General features: G+C 43.4%; 1 protein-coding gene across 4 annotated transcripts in view; it reads left to right on the top strand.

Moving 5' to 3' along the window:
- Positions 1-606: 606 nt before the first annotated feature.
- Positions 607-14875, top strand: part of CIITA (class II major histocompatibility complex transactivator) — a 63467-nt gene continuing 49198 nt past the window's right edge. Inside the window, exon 1 of one of the 4 annotated variants that reach the window (XM_043493511.1) lies at positions 607-1392. In XM_043493511.1, the coding sequence (XP_043349446.1) occupies positions 1092-1392 (301 nt within the window). In that variant the 5' untranslated portion in view covers positions 607-1091. Of the gene's footprint in view, positions 1393-5913; positions 6066-6373; positions 6587-14875 lie in introns of those variants that run through there. The other 3 variants (XM_043493512.1, XM_043493513.1, XM_038420841.2) reach the window with 3 other exon arrangements.

Raw genomic sequence — 14875 nt, 5'->3', positions numbered from 1 at the left:
GTTTTTATTTTTGTATTTTCCTGACAAATGCAGGGCCTGATTCTACCCTCTTACTTAAGCTGAGTAATTACCTTACTTTCCCCTCCATGTATTAGAGATGTAGCCTGCGCAATACCTTAATCCATCTAGATGCCTATCTGTGCTAATTTGCCAACATATTTTCTTGAAGCAACACAGGGTGAAATCCTGTCCCCATTGAAGTTGATGGGAGTTTTGTCACTGACTTTAATATGTGATTTAAACCCCAGGTGATTTCTCCTATTAGATATAATTGCCTAAGAACAGACCACATGTCAAAATGCTCTAATTTGTACCTTTGGGTAAGTTAGAAGATGGAGCTGTGCTAAAGAGGCTACTGATAGGAAGCTAATGGCTTCCAACATGCTTAGATTTCTGTATGATCTCTCAAGTTTTGGTGTCTGGTAACTCTGTGGTAAGGTGAGCATATTGTTATGGAAGTAAAAATGAATGCTTTAAAACTCTTTATAACTCTCTATAGCTTTATAACACTTCAGTGCTCCTGAATGCTGTCTCAAATTCCCAGTCACCCTGGCTGAGTATGAGACTGAAGTGAGTTACATTGGAGTCAGCATATGCCCAAATTTCAGACCTCTCCTAGGCGGAGCCAACTCTCCCAAAGCTCTACATTTGTTCTGCTTTGAAAGGAAGGTTAGACTGAGAAACAGTCTTAGAGTGCATCACTAATGGGCACAACATATGCCTATAGCCAGCTGTCGCACAATTTCTGGTTGGGCAAAGGATCCAACTCCCTTATTGTCAGGTAGTCCCATATTAATACCTCTCCTTAATTACTGAACATAATGTGGCCTTTAAAACTGCCTATTTTGGAATGTGTTTTGGAAACAACGGTTGCAGTGAATTTTGTGTGACCGCATCAAGAAGTTGTTGTTGGAAACTTGAATCAAAACTTTCATCGAATGAGGAAACACCTAACAAATGACACAAACCAAACTATTGTGTTAAAAAAAAATTTCACTTCATCTTTTTTTGATGCTGACTGAGTGGATTTTTTTTATTTAACCAGTTGAGATTTTGGCTGAAATCTCTTTAAAACTCTTTAGGCTGCTGTTATGAATCTTTTCAAAGAGATCCTGCCTGAAGTCAGGGAAATTCTCTCCAGTGCCACAACGTCTGATGTCCATGCATTGCTCAGCTGCATGCTGGAGAAAGATGTTATATCCAAGGAATACCATCAGACCTTACTCCAGGAAAAAGACAGAGAAGACCTAGCAAGGAAGATATCTCTAACACTTGTGGAAAAATGGGACTTGTGTTTGAACACCTTAGTTCCTCTCCGTTGTTTAAAACTGTACAGTAAGATGCCACAAGACATCACAGATAATGAGTCATCTCTGAACAGGGGTATAGCTGGTAAGTTTGCTTTTTATTTTACATTTATTAAACAATGCTTTTCAATATTTCTTCCCTTTAAAATATTTACTGTATGACTGTTTGATTTGGTACAGTGATTTAGATGTGCATAGTAACATAATAGATGTAGGACATGGGAGAGAGACCAAAATGCCATGTGACAATAATTTGTGTTTTTAAAATAAACCCTCCCTAGGGTAGCTAAGCAGATAACAATTTTTATAATCAAGACCTATTGAAAACTTCTCATTTGTGCCCCTTTGCAGGATCAGAGACAGTGTGCAATGGGAGTAGAAAGAAGATATTGGAGACTATGATTATGACCGTACTTCTCAAACTGGTACACAGATTCAGGAGCATTTGCTGTGGTCGTCCATGGTGACTTGGTCACATGGTGCAAGCTCCATCTCCTGTAAGTTTCTAGGTTCTTTACTGCAGAACCAGGATGCCTGTTAGGAACAAACCTAATAACCTTCTCCAGGGACTGATGCGACCACAACTGGGGGAGAAGAGGAGTGCATAAGCACCCAATGGAGCTAGAGTCAAAAACTTAATCAATTAGGCTATGTCTACACTATGGACCTTACAGCGGCACAACTGTACTGCTACAGCTGTGCCTCTGTTAGGTTTCCTATGTAACTGCTCTTTGCCGGTGGGAGAGAGCTCTCCTGTTGGCATAATTAAACCACCCGAAACAAGTGGCGTTAGCTATGTCACCAGGAGAGTCTCTCCTGGTGACATAGTACTTTCCACACCAGCACTTTTTCTGGAGAAACTTATATCGGTCGGGGTGTGTTTTTTTCCCCACACCCCTGACTGACAAATGCTTTACCGACAAAAGCGGTAGCGTAGACAAAGCCATCATCAGTGAACAACAGGGGGAGACAAAACAAAGAGACCCAGTGAATTTGGGTAAGTTAACTAATGTGACTTTCAAGGTTGACCCATCACAAGGGTGGTGTGCTGTAGGATGGTAGATTGAGCACCTGAGCAACTTCTTTCTCCTCACCAGTGCTCCCTACTATATTAAAACTAGATAAGCCTGGTGTAAGGAACAGAATGATAGCATCCTGGCAAACTTCAAATGTATACAAAGGGGAAAGACAAATTCAGTTTGTAGTAGAAATATTAACCATGAGAGAACATAAAAGGAACAAACAAAGTATTTGATGGAATCAGTGCTACCACTGCTGAAAGCACCTTCATCCATGGGGAGTATAGCTGGGTAAATCATTGCTCCAGCAGGGCATCATTTTGGATACTATTTCTGAGGATGGAATAAAAGTACCAGCTAAGAACAAATTACCTGGAGAAGCTGCAGTCCTCAAGAAGTAAGAGCCAATCCCTTTACTCTGACAGAATTATTATTTTACAGATTGTTCGTAAGAAAGGAAATATTAGGTTCCTAATAGGAAATTCTTAAATATATACTTATACACACAATCAGACTGAATGCAGAGGATTCACACTTGAAATGTAAAGTGCCTACAATAAATGTAAGGAAAAGGTATATTAAGGTCAGCCATTTGGGTTTCTGTTTTTTAGCACTTTAATTAATGGGTCTGCACACTTCATTCCCCAAACAATTTTCTAGCAAAGATCCTATAACTGGCCCCCAATTCTCCTGCCGAAATAATGGCACTTGAAGCTGCTGGACAAGAAAACTTTGCCTGACATTTTCAGAAGTCGAGAAGCTGTAATCTCCCCATGTTTGTTCTGACTCTTGCTTTATTGACAACCTCATTGATAGCATTTCACAACTTTCTTTTTCCTGAATGAGTGTACTATCATAGCTGGTGTATATATTGTGACAAAGCTCGGTCCTTGCCTCCATAGGTCCCGTGTTTCCTGGCGGATTTTGCTAGCCTCAGAGGCTCACTGTGACCCTCCACGTAACCCTTCTTTCTCTAGAGACAAGGGTCACAGTCTACTGAGCCATTTTCACCATAAGCCAGCGAGGGAAGTGAGGAGAAGTTATCCTTCCTTGCACAGTCTCTGTTGTCTCCCAGTCTCAGTGATTAAACAGGGGGCAAAGGTGGGGAGGAGGAGCCCAGGCCCACCCTCTACTCCGAGCTCCAGCCCAGGGACCCTAATAGTATCAGCTATGGTAGCTGACCTTTTAGAAACATGACATGTACAATTCCCTGGGCTACTTCCCCCACAGCAGCCCTCACTTCCTCAAGCTCCACTTCACCCTTACCTCAGGGCCTCCTTCCTTGTGCCTGATATGATGTGTACTACTCAGCATCTCCAACCGCACAACTTCTTCCCACAGCTCCTGTCATGCACACCACCTGACTGACTGGGAGGCTTTTAACTAGTTTCAGCCAGCCCCTGATTGGCTTCAGGTGTCCCAATCAACATAGCATTCTCCCTGCCTTCTGGAAAGTTCTTTATTGGCCCAGGTGTCTTAATTGACCTGAAGCAGCTGCCATTTCACTTATCCTGGTACCAGGGATTTGTTTAGCCTGGAGCTAATATATCTATTTCCCACTACTTTTCTATAGCCATCTGGCCTTGCCCCGTCACAGCACTCAGAAATACAGAAGGGAGTTGCTGAGATCAGATTAATGGTCTACCAGTCTGGGGATGGTTTTATGATTAAGGCACTGAACTGGTAATCAGGTGATTGTGACAGAGCTGGGAACTGAATTCCAAACTTCCCAAGTAACCGTAGGCAAATTGCTCATCATCTCCCCCCTCACCTTTGCCCCCTGATTAATCACTGAGACTGGAGACAACAGAGACTGTGCAAGGAAGGATAACTTCTCCTCACCTCCCTCGCTGGCTTATGATGAAAATGGCTCAGTAGACTGTGACCCTTGTCTCTAGAGAAAGAAGGGTTACGTGGAGGGTCACAGTGAGCCTCTGAGGCTAGCGAAATCCACCAAGAAACTTGGGATCCATGAAGGCAAGGACAGAGCTTTGTCACGGTGCATATTGCTTTGTATCAAAATAAGGCATAGGGCTTGCAAACAGCAATCAATTACCATTAGCTTGAGCAGTTCATTGCCACGCTGTTTATTATGCGCTTTTGTTCTCAGTTAGCCCTTGTAATAATGTTTTTCTCTCAATTTCTAGTCTCTGCCCAGCAGTTCCCTTTTCTGTAGTTTCCTGTGTAAGGGATTTCTCTCTTTATCTCCCATCCACACAGGCATAGCTATAAAATATGAAAATAGCTGTATTTGGGGAAGTTGTAGTAGCAGCAGGGTATGTTTATCTCCTTCCAAAGCTGGATAGAGCAGAAGCATGTAGGAAGCTGCAGGCCTGTCCCCTAGCCCTAGCCTGTCACACTGCGCCGAGAGTTTTTCAAGCCCTTGCCTGAGGGTCTGGTTTATTAATTCGAATACAAAACTGGCAACCAAAGTAGGCTGCAGGGACCCCCAGGAGCCTTCCCCTCTGCTCCAGGGACTTTCGCAGGAGTCCACTTGCTTCCTGTGGCTTCTCTACAACTGAGGTTTCTCAGTTCTGTATAGCAAACACCCAGCTGAGAAGGGACAAGTCCGATATTCAAACATGGCTGCCCCAGGCCCTTAAAGGGGAAGATCATCCTGTTACATCTGTGTCTAACACATCTGTGCTCAGCGAGCCTGAAAAAAAAGGCTTAGTTTGATTGGAAAGTGGGAGATACTTCTAGGCATCTGTGGTTGAGTCCACAGCAGCTGACACAACTGTTACAGGGCAATACAATATGGGCTTACCAAACTGCCCTGGGGCTGGGACTCACCGGAAGTAGGAGTCATGGTTACCCTGAAAGCTCCTCTGGGTTGGCTTTAGTTTCAAGTGGGGGAGCTGCTAGGATTGGGTGCCTGAAAGGGGCAGCTGATAGGTCAAGAGAAGGAAAGGCTGTCAGATCCCACAGCTGGATGGATGGCAAAGGAGATGCTGAGGACTGGGGAACTGGTGCTGCAAATCTAAGGCTGGCCCCATCTCTCTGCTTTTAATATTCTGTGTGGCACAGTAAGCCTTCCTCCCTGATGTATCTAGTTGCCCTGCCCTGGGAATCTAAAATTCACTGTACTTGCCAGTTTGGGAGCATGCATTCAAATCAATAAAGGGACATAGTCATTTTAAAAAATGACATTACTCCCTGAAAATTTACATGTTACAGTAACATGTAACTATTCTAGTATTGTAACATTAGATGGAGAAAAAAATTATGCACTGGTACTTTTAAGGATTGTCAGTTTCCCATCTGGGTGGGTCTTTCACACAGCAGAACAGGAAACAAAAAAATTAAGGAAATAGGAAAACACGATTGCAAAAATCACGCAGCACCACAGAGGTACTATGGGGCTGTTGTAGGTCCTGAAACCACCTTTAACTCTTTAAATTGACTAGATTTCAAGACTGTGTCCCTCAAACCTGATTGTTGTGTTTTTTGCCTTACAGTGGCTGTGATGAGCCTGAAATCCAGTAGATACAAGTAGCCCTTGATGTAATTGCATCATATTCCAACAGGTGGCTGTTTAGATAATACAAATTCTAAATACTACAGCTATCACATAGCATGCATTTTTCATACAGGATATAATACTTGTACATGTTTCTGGGCTGTTAGCAGGAGATCCTTGCGCTGGGGAGTGAATCTAAACAGACTGGCAGGGAGCCTGGTTTTTAAAAACACTTTCACTTTTGCTAGATTTTGTTGTCACAATTTGGTGAGATGCAAGGTAAGGAGGCTCTCCATGCTGCTTAATTTATTCACTATTTGAAACAATGCAACTTTGGGACAGAGAATTGAATAGGATTGTAACTGGGCTCTGACTTCTTGGGAAACTGGTTAAGAAAAGTTTATTTGGCCCATCGGGGTCACTTCCTCCTACTGTAACTTATAAATCAGTGTTTGTAAAATTGATTGATATGTTACAGGCTTTCCCCATACCATGTTCTTTTTTTGGAGAGGAATGGATGAGAATAAGGGAAGAGAGAATGTATTGTGGATGTTTGTCACAGGTTTTGGTGCTGTGATCTGTGCTAGAAGGGGACTTCCTCTTGCTTTTCTCTCTGGCATTCCCCACATTGATTTAACTCCAGCCTCCTTCCTTTCTACTATTATTTATTTGCCCACAAAGACTCTTTCCTTCCACTTACTTTCATTCTGTACAAGCACCAGCTAATGGTAGCAACTCTGGATTCTGCCCCTGGGAAAGAAGCACGGAGTGAGAAAACAGGAACTGGACAGTTTCTGCAGGTCAGTTTCTCCTTGATTCTTTAGTTCAATGCTGTTGCCCTGACAGAGGGTGTGCATCTAGGTTTTGCGGAAAGGCTAGACTCTTGGCTGTATGTATCCTTGTGGATATTGCTTGAAAAGTTGGTAGAGAGCAGCAGGTGAAGCTGCATTTGCCTATGGGGAGCTCCTGGATTTAATCATGCCTCTGGCTTTGTGGTTAGTGATTTTTGCCGGATGGAAAACTTTCTAGAACACGTCTTGTAAATTTTTAGGGGTGTGGATAAGGGGGCACTAGGAAATCTTACAGGATTTTTGGGAAAAATTAATTTTGAAAGTAAAAGTAGCAGTTCCAGGAAGGCTTCTTTACAGGCAATTTCTAAGGATGTGTCTTGTGGGAATTAAACCTTGTGTTTTTAGTACGTGTGATTGGAGGACTGCGGTTCTCCCAGGCTCTGTCTTCAAGGGCCAATGCAGGCTGCTGCCAAGAGGCTGGGCTTTCTCGGTGGTATGAGGTGTCTTTTACTGCACCTGCTAAATGAACTTTCACCATATTGCTGTATTAATCTCCTGGCAACAAGAAAACTTTGAACAATAGGAATGTAGGGGAGCCAGAATTCAATTCCCAGATGATACAGTGACTCTAATGACAGGTTTCAGAGTAGCAGCCGTGTTAGTCTGTATTCGCAAAAAGAAAAGGAGTACTTGTGGCACCTTAGAGACTAACAAATTTATTAGAGCATAAGCTTTCGTGAGCTACAGCTCACTTCATCGGATGACTCTAAGTAACACATTGCAGGGGTGAGGGGAGGAATAACTTCATGTCTGTGCCTGAGTTTAACCAAGATGAAGCTAGTAGCAATTCCTACCTCACAGTATTGGTGGTGGTGATACTAGCCTCATCGTAAAGCACGAAGTTCCTTGCATGGAGCTTTCTAAAGAAGGATGATGTGTAAATTACATCCACACGGACATCCTCCTAAGGGAGAATGTGACAGGATACAGAGCAGTCCTCAACCTCAGCCACACGAAGTCTGCTTCCTCTGGAGTTACAAAAGCCATCTAATAATGCATAGGTTGCAGCAGGCCATCAGAATGGGATGGTGATCTGCCTCCTTCCAGTGCTCCCTTTGTTATGGGTTGCTAGCTAAGCAATCTCATCTCAAAACCTACATGACCTACAACGGAAAGGAGATGACAGAAAGAGACTTCTTGATGTCTTAAGTGTTCAGTATATAACTTGTGAGTGTTGATGGCTCAGAAACATTCTAGGCACAGGGCAGCCAGACTGAGGATCAGCAAGTGCAGTTACAATCTGTATTGGAGCATGGTCAGTATTGTGTATGGGGTACCTACACATGTCTATGAATCTTGCTTTGACTTGGATCACCTTCTCAGCCTGCATTGTTTGAGTATCAAACATTTCTACAAGCAAAGCTTGCTTCATAGAATCATAGAATATCAGGGTTGGAAGGGACCTCAGGAGGTCATCTAGTCCAACTGCCTGCTCAAAGCAGGACCAATCCCCAACTAAATCATCATAGCCAGGGCTTTGTCAAGCCTGACCTTAAAAAATTCTAAGGAAGGAGATTCCACCATCTCCCTAGGTAATGCATTCCAGTGCTTCACCACCCTCCTAGTGAAAAAGTTTTTCCTAATATGCAACCTAAACTTCCCCCACTGCAACTTGAGACCATTACTCCTCGTTCTGTCATCTGCTACCACTGAGAACTTTCTAGATCCATCCTCTTTGGAACCCCCTTTCAGGTAGTTGAAAGCAGCTAACAAATCCCCCCTCATTCTTCTCTTCCGCAGACTAAACAATCCCAGTTCCCTCAGCCTCTCCTCATAAATCATGTGTTCCAGCCCCCTAATAATTTTTGTTGCCCTCCGCTGGACTCTTTCCAATTTTTCCACATCCTTCTTGTAGTGTGGGGCCCAAAACTGGACACAGTACTCCAGATGAGGCCTCACCAATGTTGAATAGAGGGGAACGATCACGTCCCTCGATCTGCTGGCAATGCCCCTACTTATACATCCCAAAATGCCATTGGCCTTCTTGGCTTCATGCAAGCATCAGCTAAAAGCACAATTCATACAATTGAAGTGATCAATTGTCTGAATGGCAAATTCCAAATGATGAATAATTTCCCTGAATAATGTTCAAATAATCTGTAGCTCAAATATATTAAACTATTAGGTTTTCAATAGCAAAGGTAAAAATCTTGATCTGGTTGCCCAAAATTTGTTTAGAAAGAAATCAATGCATTAATTAAACTGTTAACAAATAGTTTACCCAGCTTTAGCATTGACTTCCACTAAATGTTAATGGCTTATGACAAGGCAACACTTAAAGTATCAGCAGTGAAGGGGTTAATCTGTATAACTAACCAGTTGAAGTTTTAGTTTGAATTTGTGCCAGTCTCTTTTTTTCAGACAATTTCCTTTGCTGCTTTTTTCATGTTTTCATATCCGATTTTTGATCATGTCCTGCACAGAGGGCCTAACGTTCTTGTTTGCCGATTAATGACATAAGATAGCACAATTAATCATTAGCAGTCTCTATGGTTTTTTTAAGTGTCATGCTGGCAGCAGTCCTAATCCTCTAAATGGTGTGCAATGTCTCTTCTGTTTAACATAGATGTTCATGACAGGCAGCAGCATGTCTGTAACAAGCACAGGGAAGGATAGTGGCTATTAACCTCGAGTTCTATGAGCGGTGTTTCGTTCATTGCATCAGTATTTGTTTGCTATGAATTGTTACATGGTCATCACATTTCATAAACTCGTCTGTGACAGATGAAAGTCCAGGTCTTTTCCTCTGTCCTCAAAATGACTTCACCCTTTTCTTTCATTTTACTAACTTGTATCATCTGCCATGGAAGCACTTTCCTTCACCTACTGACTCCAGTCTGTTTACATCCACAGAGCAGTGCATGGGGAAAGCAAACTCTTAGCAAGTCTTCTGAGAAGCGACAGATTAGTAAGGGACGTGGTAAGTCCTCCATCAATTGGAGTCTTGGAATCAGGACCAAATCTCTTTCTAAAACATAGGCTATCATTCAGCCCCAAGTTATTGGGTTCAATGCACTGGTTGAAATTCTGATGGCCTGTGTTATCTAGGAGGTAACACTAGATCTTCATAATGCCCCCTTCTGACCTTAAAATTTGTGAAGGTCCAATATTCTTGATTAGTCTAACAATATATTAAATGGGTTCACTCAGACTCTTAAAACTTTTAACTTGTTCAGTTAATGAATTTATCTTTTTTCCCCAGTCTTGCCAGTGGTTCTTTAGGTGGCTTTATTGTCCTTTTCTGGTAGCTCTTTTTTTAGCACTAGTCCTGTTAATGTGTCTCCAGCATTATGATTAATATCAGTTGCAAGGATCATTATCCAGTTCTTCTTGGGGTGCTGGTAAGGTTGCTGTTACCCAGCACTCTGTCAGGCCTGTTCAGTTGTCAGTATTGCTCTGTGTAACTGAAATAAGAAGCTTATATGTAAAATAAAACGATCTCATTCTGACTTGAGGCTTTGCTGCAGCAGGTGCTAGACTGAGCCGTACGTCGACAGCAGGTATTGGGAGGCAGGAAACTGAAGGAAAATGTTACAGAACAGGAGTCTAAAATGGTGTATTCTTGGGGGGTTATAGCATTGTGAGGGGCAGGACACAGATGGGCTCACGGGGAGGCAAATGGAGCGGGTGTTTGGAGGCAGGGCATGAAGGATTGGGTGCAAGGAAACCCTAGGACATAGATGGGGATGTGGGCCTACAGCACCTGCCTAGGGACCCAGCTTCTGGAGCACAAAGAGATCAGAATCCCAGCTTTCCTTTGAGTGAACTCTTTTTGCAGCTGTGAGGACTAGAAAAAGCTTGATATTGAGGATGTGGTAATCAGTGTCCCAAACAGACTGTCTGAAGATTCAATCAAACATTAACTTTCCCCCTTCATCTTAACTCTTAATCCTCTGCTCTGGGGAAGCCCCCCACTATCACCCAAGCAGAGTACATATTTGGGGGGGGCTTATTGCTGCCATGCTATACTAGTGCTACTAGGATGAATTATCAAGCTTTCCTCCCCCCCGACCCCAAGTTTTCTGCTGTGCAGTAGGATACACTGCAGCAGCAAGCAAATCCCCTTGAGCCTTCTTTAATTTAACATTATGCAAATCTTTTAAATCAGAAAGAAGTCAATTTTTCAGTTTCTTACTAGCCATTGTTTGACTACTTGGAGGCAATCTTGGAGCAGTTGTGGTTTGGGAGGAAATAGGAATTGTGCAAACTGCCTTTGTCTCCAGTGTTGTTAAAAAGATTTCCTTCTGAGATTATGTCTACACTGCAGCCAGGGATGTAATTTCTGGCTTAGGCAGACATGCCTTCTCTAGCTTTGATTGAGTTAGAGAGCTAAAAATAGCAGTGTAGGATGACAGTTCGTGCGGGTACATCTACCTGAGCCAGAAATTACCCTGCCCCCTGCCCCCCCACCCTGCCCGCAGTGTAGACATACCCTGAGTGTGTAAACCCTGGCTGCAGTTATGTGGGAGGAGGCAGAAAACACCTATGTAAGTCTGCCTCGGACAGTATCAAAATACTGAATAATAGAACTTCCTGCAATTTATGGGAGCACACAAGGAAGGGCATCTGCCTCGGTCTCCCAACACACTAACTCCCAGCTGTGTTTATGCTGCACTCTGGCTTTATTGTGCTCAGGCACCTACTGGCAAATTAGGCAGCAGAAGTGGGTCTAGGAGGCGTGCTGACCACCACATTAGCTGGCAGCAGTGCCCCTCTGGCTACCTAAGGGGACTTTAACCCTTGGCATTCCAAGTGCCATGTGCAGTCCATCCCCTCACCCAGACCACTCGCCTAGGCTTCTGAGCTGTAGCATTTTGAGCCATTGTGTAACTTCCATTGGCATCTTTTAGCAGTCTGCAATGAGCACCCCGAGGCATGGGGATTGGATCAACTAAAGCAAAATGTTGCATGAAACCCCAGGGGGGCACAGCACCAACACTGAGCACATCTGTGATTGCTAGCTTTGGGTGACTGCATGGAATTCCCGCTGAGTCTGCTTGATTTAATTAGGCACCCAAGTTAGCTAAAACTATGGGAGCAGGTGGGGAGAAGCCAACCTGCTCCTCTAAATACACTTGGCCTGTGATGTTCTGGGAATATCTTTATTTAGCAGCTTCTGTTTTCATTTTTAGATTGTCACATAAATCCACTCAGCAAAACCCAACTCCAACCCCAACCTTCAGAGTCTCTGACCAATAATCTTTGCTTGTAGTGTGGAAAGCTTTTACCTGTGGTTTTTTGCTGATTTTCCTTTCTGAAACTAAATGCCCTTTTTTTAAAACCCTCTCCTTTACCATACACCCTGACAAGGTATATGGAGTGCTGTCCATAATGTCCCACAGAACAGGGGTCCTGCAGACAAGTTCTTGGTTCAGTTATAAAAGAAATGATATGCTTAATCCAATGCCCAATGAAATCAATGGAAAGGTGGCCATCAGTGGGTTTTGTATCCAGCCCTATGCAATAAAGCAGGGTGAGGGCATTTCAGATTGGTGAAGTGAAAAGGATGGTGGTCAGATTTTTAATTTCCTGAAATTGTGGTCCTCATTTTGCACTGTATAACTGAACAAATCATCCATTATCTGTATTATTCTTTTCTACTGATGCTAGGCACTTTCCAATACAGGTAAAACACAATCGCTCCCTTGCAGGGCCCCCCAACTAGTGTCAGACTTGACCTAACGAGACAGGATGAGGACCCGGTAATGTCAATAAGCTAGTGCCCTAACCCATCATATGACAGTCTGGTGTGGAGAAGTTGTTTCTTTTTTTAAAATGCTATCATTTATGTAGCTAACTCTGGAAGACTTTGAAAAGTGTTATGAGGTTGAGGGTAGCAGCCTTGTTGCTCAGCTCAGGATGGGGAGTACATGTGTGCAGAATGGCATGGAAGAAAGTGCAAAGACAGTGGGAGAAGTAGACAAAAGGGGCAGTCAGGTGGCATTACTGGGGTCCAGTGTTGCTCTTTTCCACCAAACAATTGTTTTATAACTCCTGTAGATGTTCTAAATTGTGGACCAGAAGAGATTGTGATCAAAGGGATTTAGGCAAGGGGCACGAGTCAGGATAGAGTCACAGGTCTGGTCTACACTGCGGGGGGGAGGGGAATCGATCTAAGATACGCAACTTCAGCTATGAGAATAGCGTAGCTGAAGTCGACGCATCTTAGGTCGACTTAGAATCACTTACTTCGCGTCCTCGCGGCACGAGATCGACGGCCGCTGCTCCCCCGTCGACTCCGCTTCCGCCTCTCACCGTGGTGGAGTTCCGGAGTCGACGGCAGAGCGATCGGGGATTGCTTTATTGCATCTACACTAGATGCGATAAATCGATCCCTGATAGATCGATCACTACCCGCCGATCCGGCGGGTAGTGTAGATGTGGCCATAGAGTTGCAGATCAGAAGGAATTCTTAGATAACTCTTATCCGCTTGGGAACGTGCTGTTAAAATGCTTTCTTGCTAAGTGCCCCACTGCTCGAGGCCTCCACAGTGGCAGGGGAATGACTGTGAGATATACCCAGCTAATCCTAGCAAGTAACCCGCACCCAGAGGCTACAGAGCAAGGCAAAAATCCCCCAAGGTCACTGCCAGTCTGACCTGTGGGAAAATTCCTTCCTAATCCCACATAGGGGGATCAGTTAGACTCTGAGCATGTGAGCAAGAACCAGCCATACAAGCACCTGAGAGAGAATGCTCGGTGTCACCTCAGAGCCCTGTCCCTCCCTTTCCCATCTCCAGCCGTGGTCATCCCTGCTGCTTCAACAGATGCTTCTTACAGTGAATACCTATCCAAGTCTGGGATCAGAACATCTCTAAGTCCTGGTAGCACTATTAACACCCTAATGTCCCTCAACATTAGTACAGCTAATACATTTCAGCGACTGGTCTATTCTGGCAGCCATTACCGACCACTTGTCTGCCTGGTTTTGCTCCATCACTAATCTTTATCAGCACAATGCATCTTTTATGAGAGACCCTGCTTGCTACTTACCACAGATCTCTCCTTGCTACTTACCACAGCAGAGAGTAACAGTTACTTGTGTTTCTGGGCCATTTAATTAATGTCACAGGTCTTTCCAGACATCCTGGCAATGACTGTATAGCTCAAACGCCCTACATTTCCCCATATTGAATTGCTGTTAAAATCAGAAAGTGTGAAACATACATTCCTCATTATCCCTACTGGAGTGAAGTTGACACATGTTACAAATCTGCAATAGCAACTCAATACTCTCAGTTTTGACAATTTCCAATATAATCATGTCTTTTTACACAGAAGCTGCTGAGAGGAAGAAATAAAAAGCTTTCATCTAAAATTTCATATGCTTAGTTGTAAACCAGAGGATGGTTTTTGGAAAGTTTGAGGTTAGTGTGGGTACGAACAGAGGAGTGATTAAATATCAACTCATCTGTTTACCTGGATTTGTTCACTGAGTCATTCTTGCTTTTTTTTAATAAAGTGGGTTTACCGCTTCTGCATTGCCAGTTGCATTGCTTCTGCAACTGCATTGCCAGTTGATTCTGGAGGAATGAAGTATTCTATTCTGCTAGCAAATCATAAACAATTATTAACTGCAGGAGTTTGACTGGTGCGGATTAATGAACGAGAAAAGCTTAGTTTTCAGATTTCATAGCAAGTTTGCGGGGCTGATAGGGGAAAAAAATATAAAATGATTTGATATGGAAATTAACATGGCACACCATAGTGCCATTTGAGTATAACTCTCTGGCATGACCATATGATAATCACATACTTTTGAAAATATACTATCTAGAAAAATTGATCATTGTCCAAACTTAAACCTCAGATTTTTAACTCAGTGAAAACTATGCCTCCAGCTTTCATCCAGACCACACTACACAATTCCTTGTCTACAGCCAAGCTTTATAATACAACCGCATTTGCTCCAACCCCTCAGTCAGAGACAAACATCTACAAGATCTCTATCAAGCATTCTTACAACTACAGTATCCACTTGCTGAAGTGAAGAAACAGATTGACAGAGCCAAAAGAGTACCCAGGCATTACCTACTACAGGACAGGCCCAATAAAGAAAATAACAGAACACCACGAGCCATCACCTTCAGCCCCCAAATAAAACCTCTCCAACGCATTATCAAGGATCTACAACCTATCCTGAAGGACGACCCATCACTCTCACAGATCTTGGGAGACAGGCCAGTCCTCGCTTACAGACAGCCCCCCAATCTGAAGCAAATACTCACCAGCAACCAC

The sequence above is a fragment of the Dermochelys coriacea genome, chromosome 10, assembly GCF_009764565.3.
Source record: "Dermochelys coriacea isolate rDerCor1 chromosome 10, rDerCor1.pri.v4, whole genome shotgun sequence".
Lineage (NCBI taxonomy): Eukaryota > Metazoa > Chordata > Testudines > Dermochelyidae > Dermochelys > Dermochelys coriacea.
The sequence above is the reverse complement of the archived record's forward strand: the minus strand, read 5'-3'. Positions and strand labels throughout refer to the sequence as shown.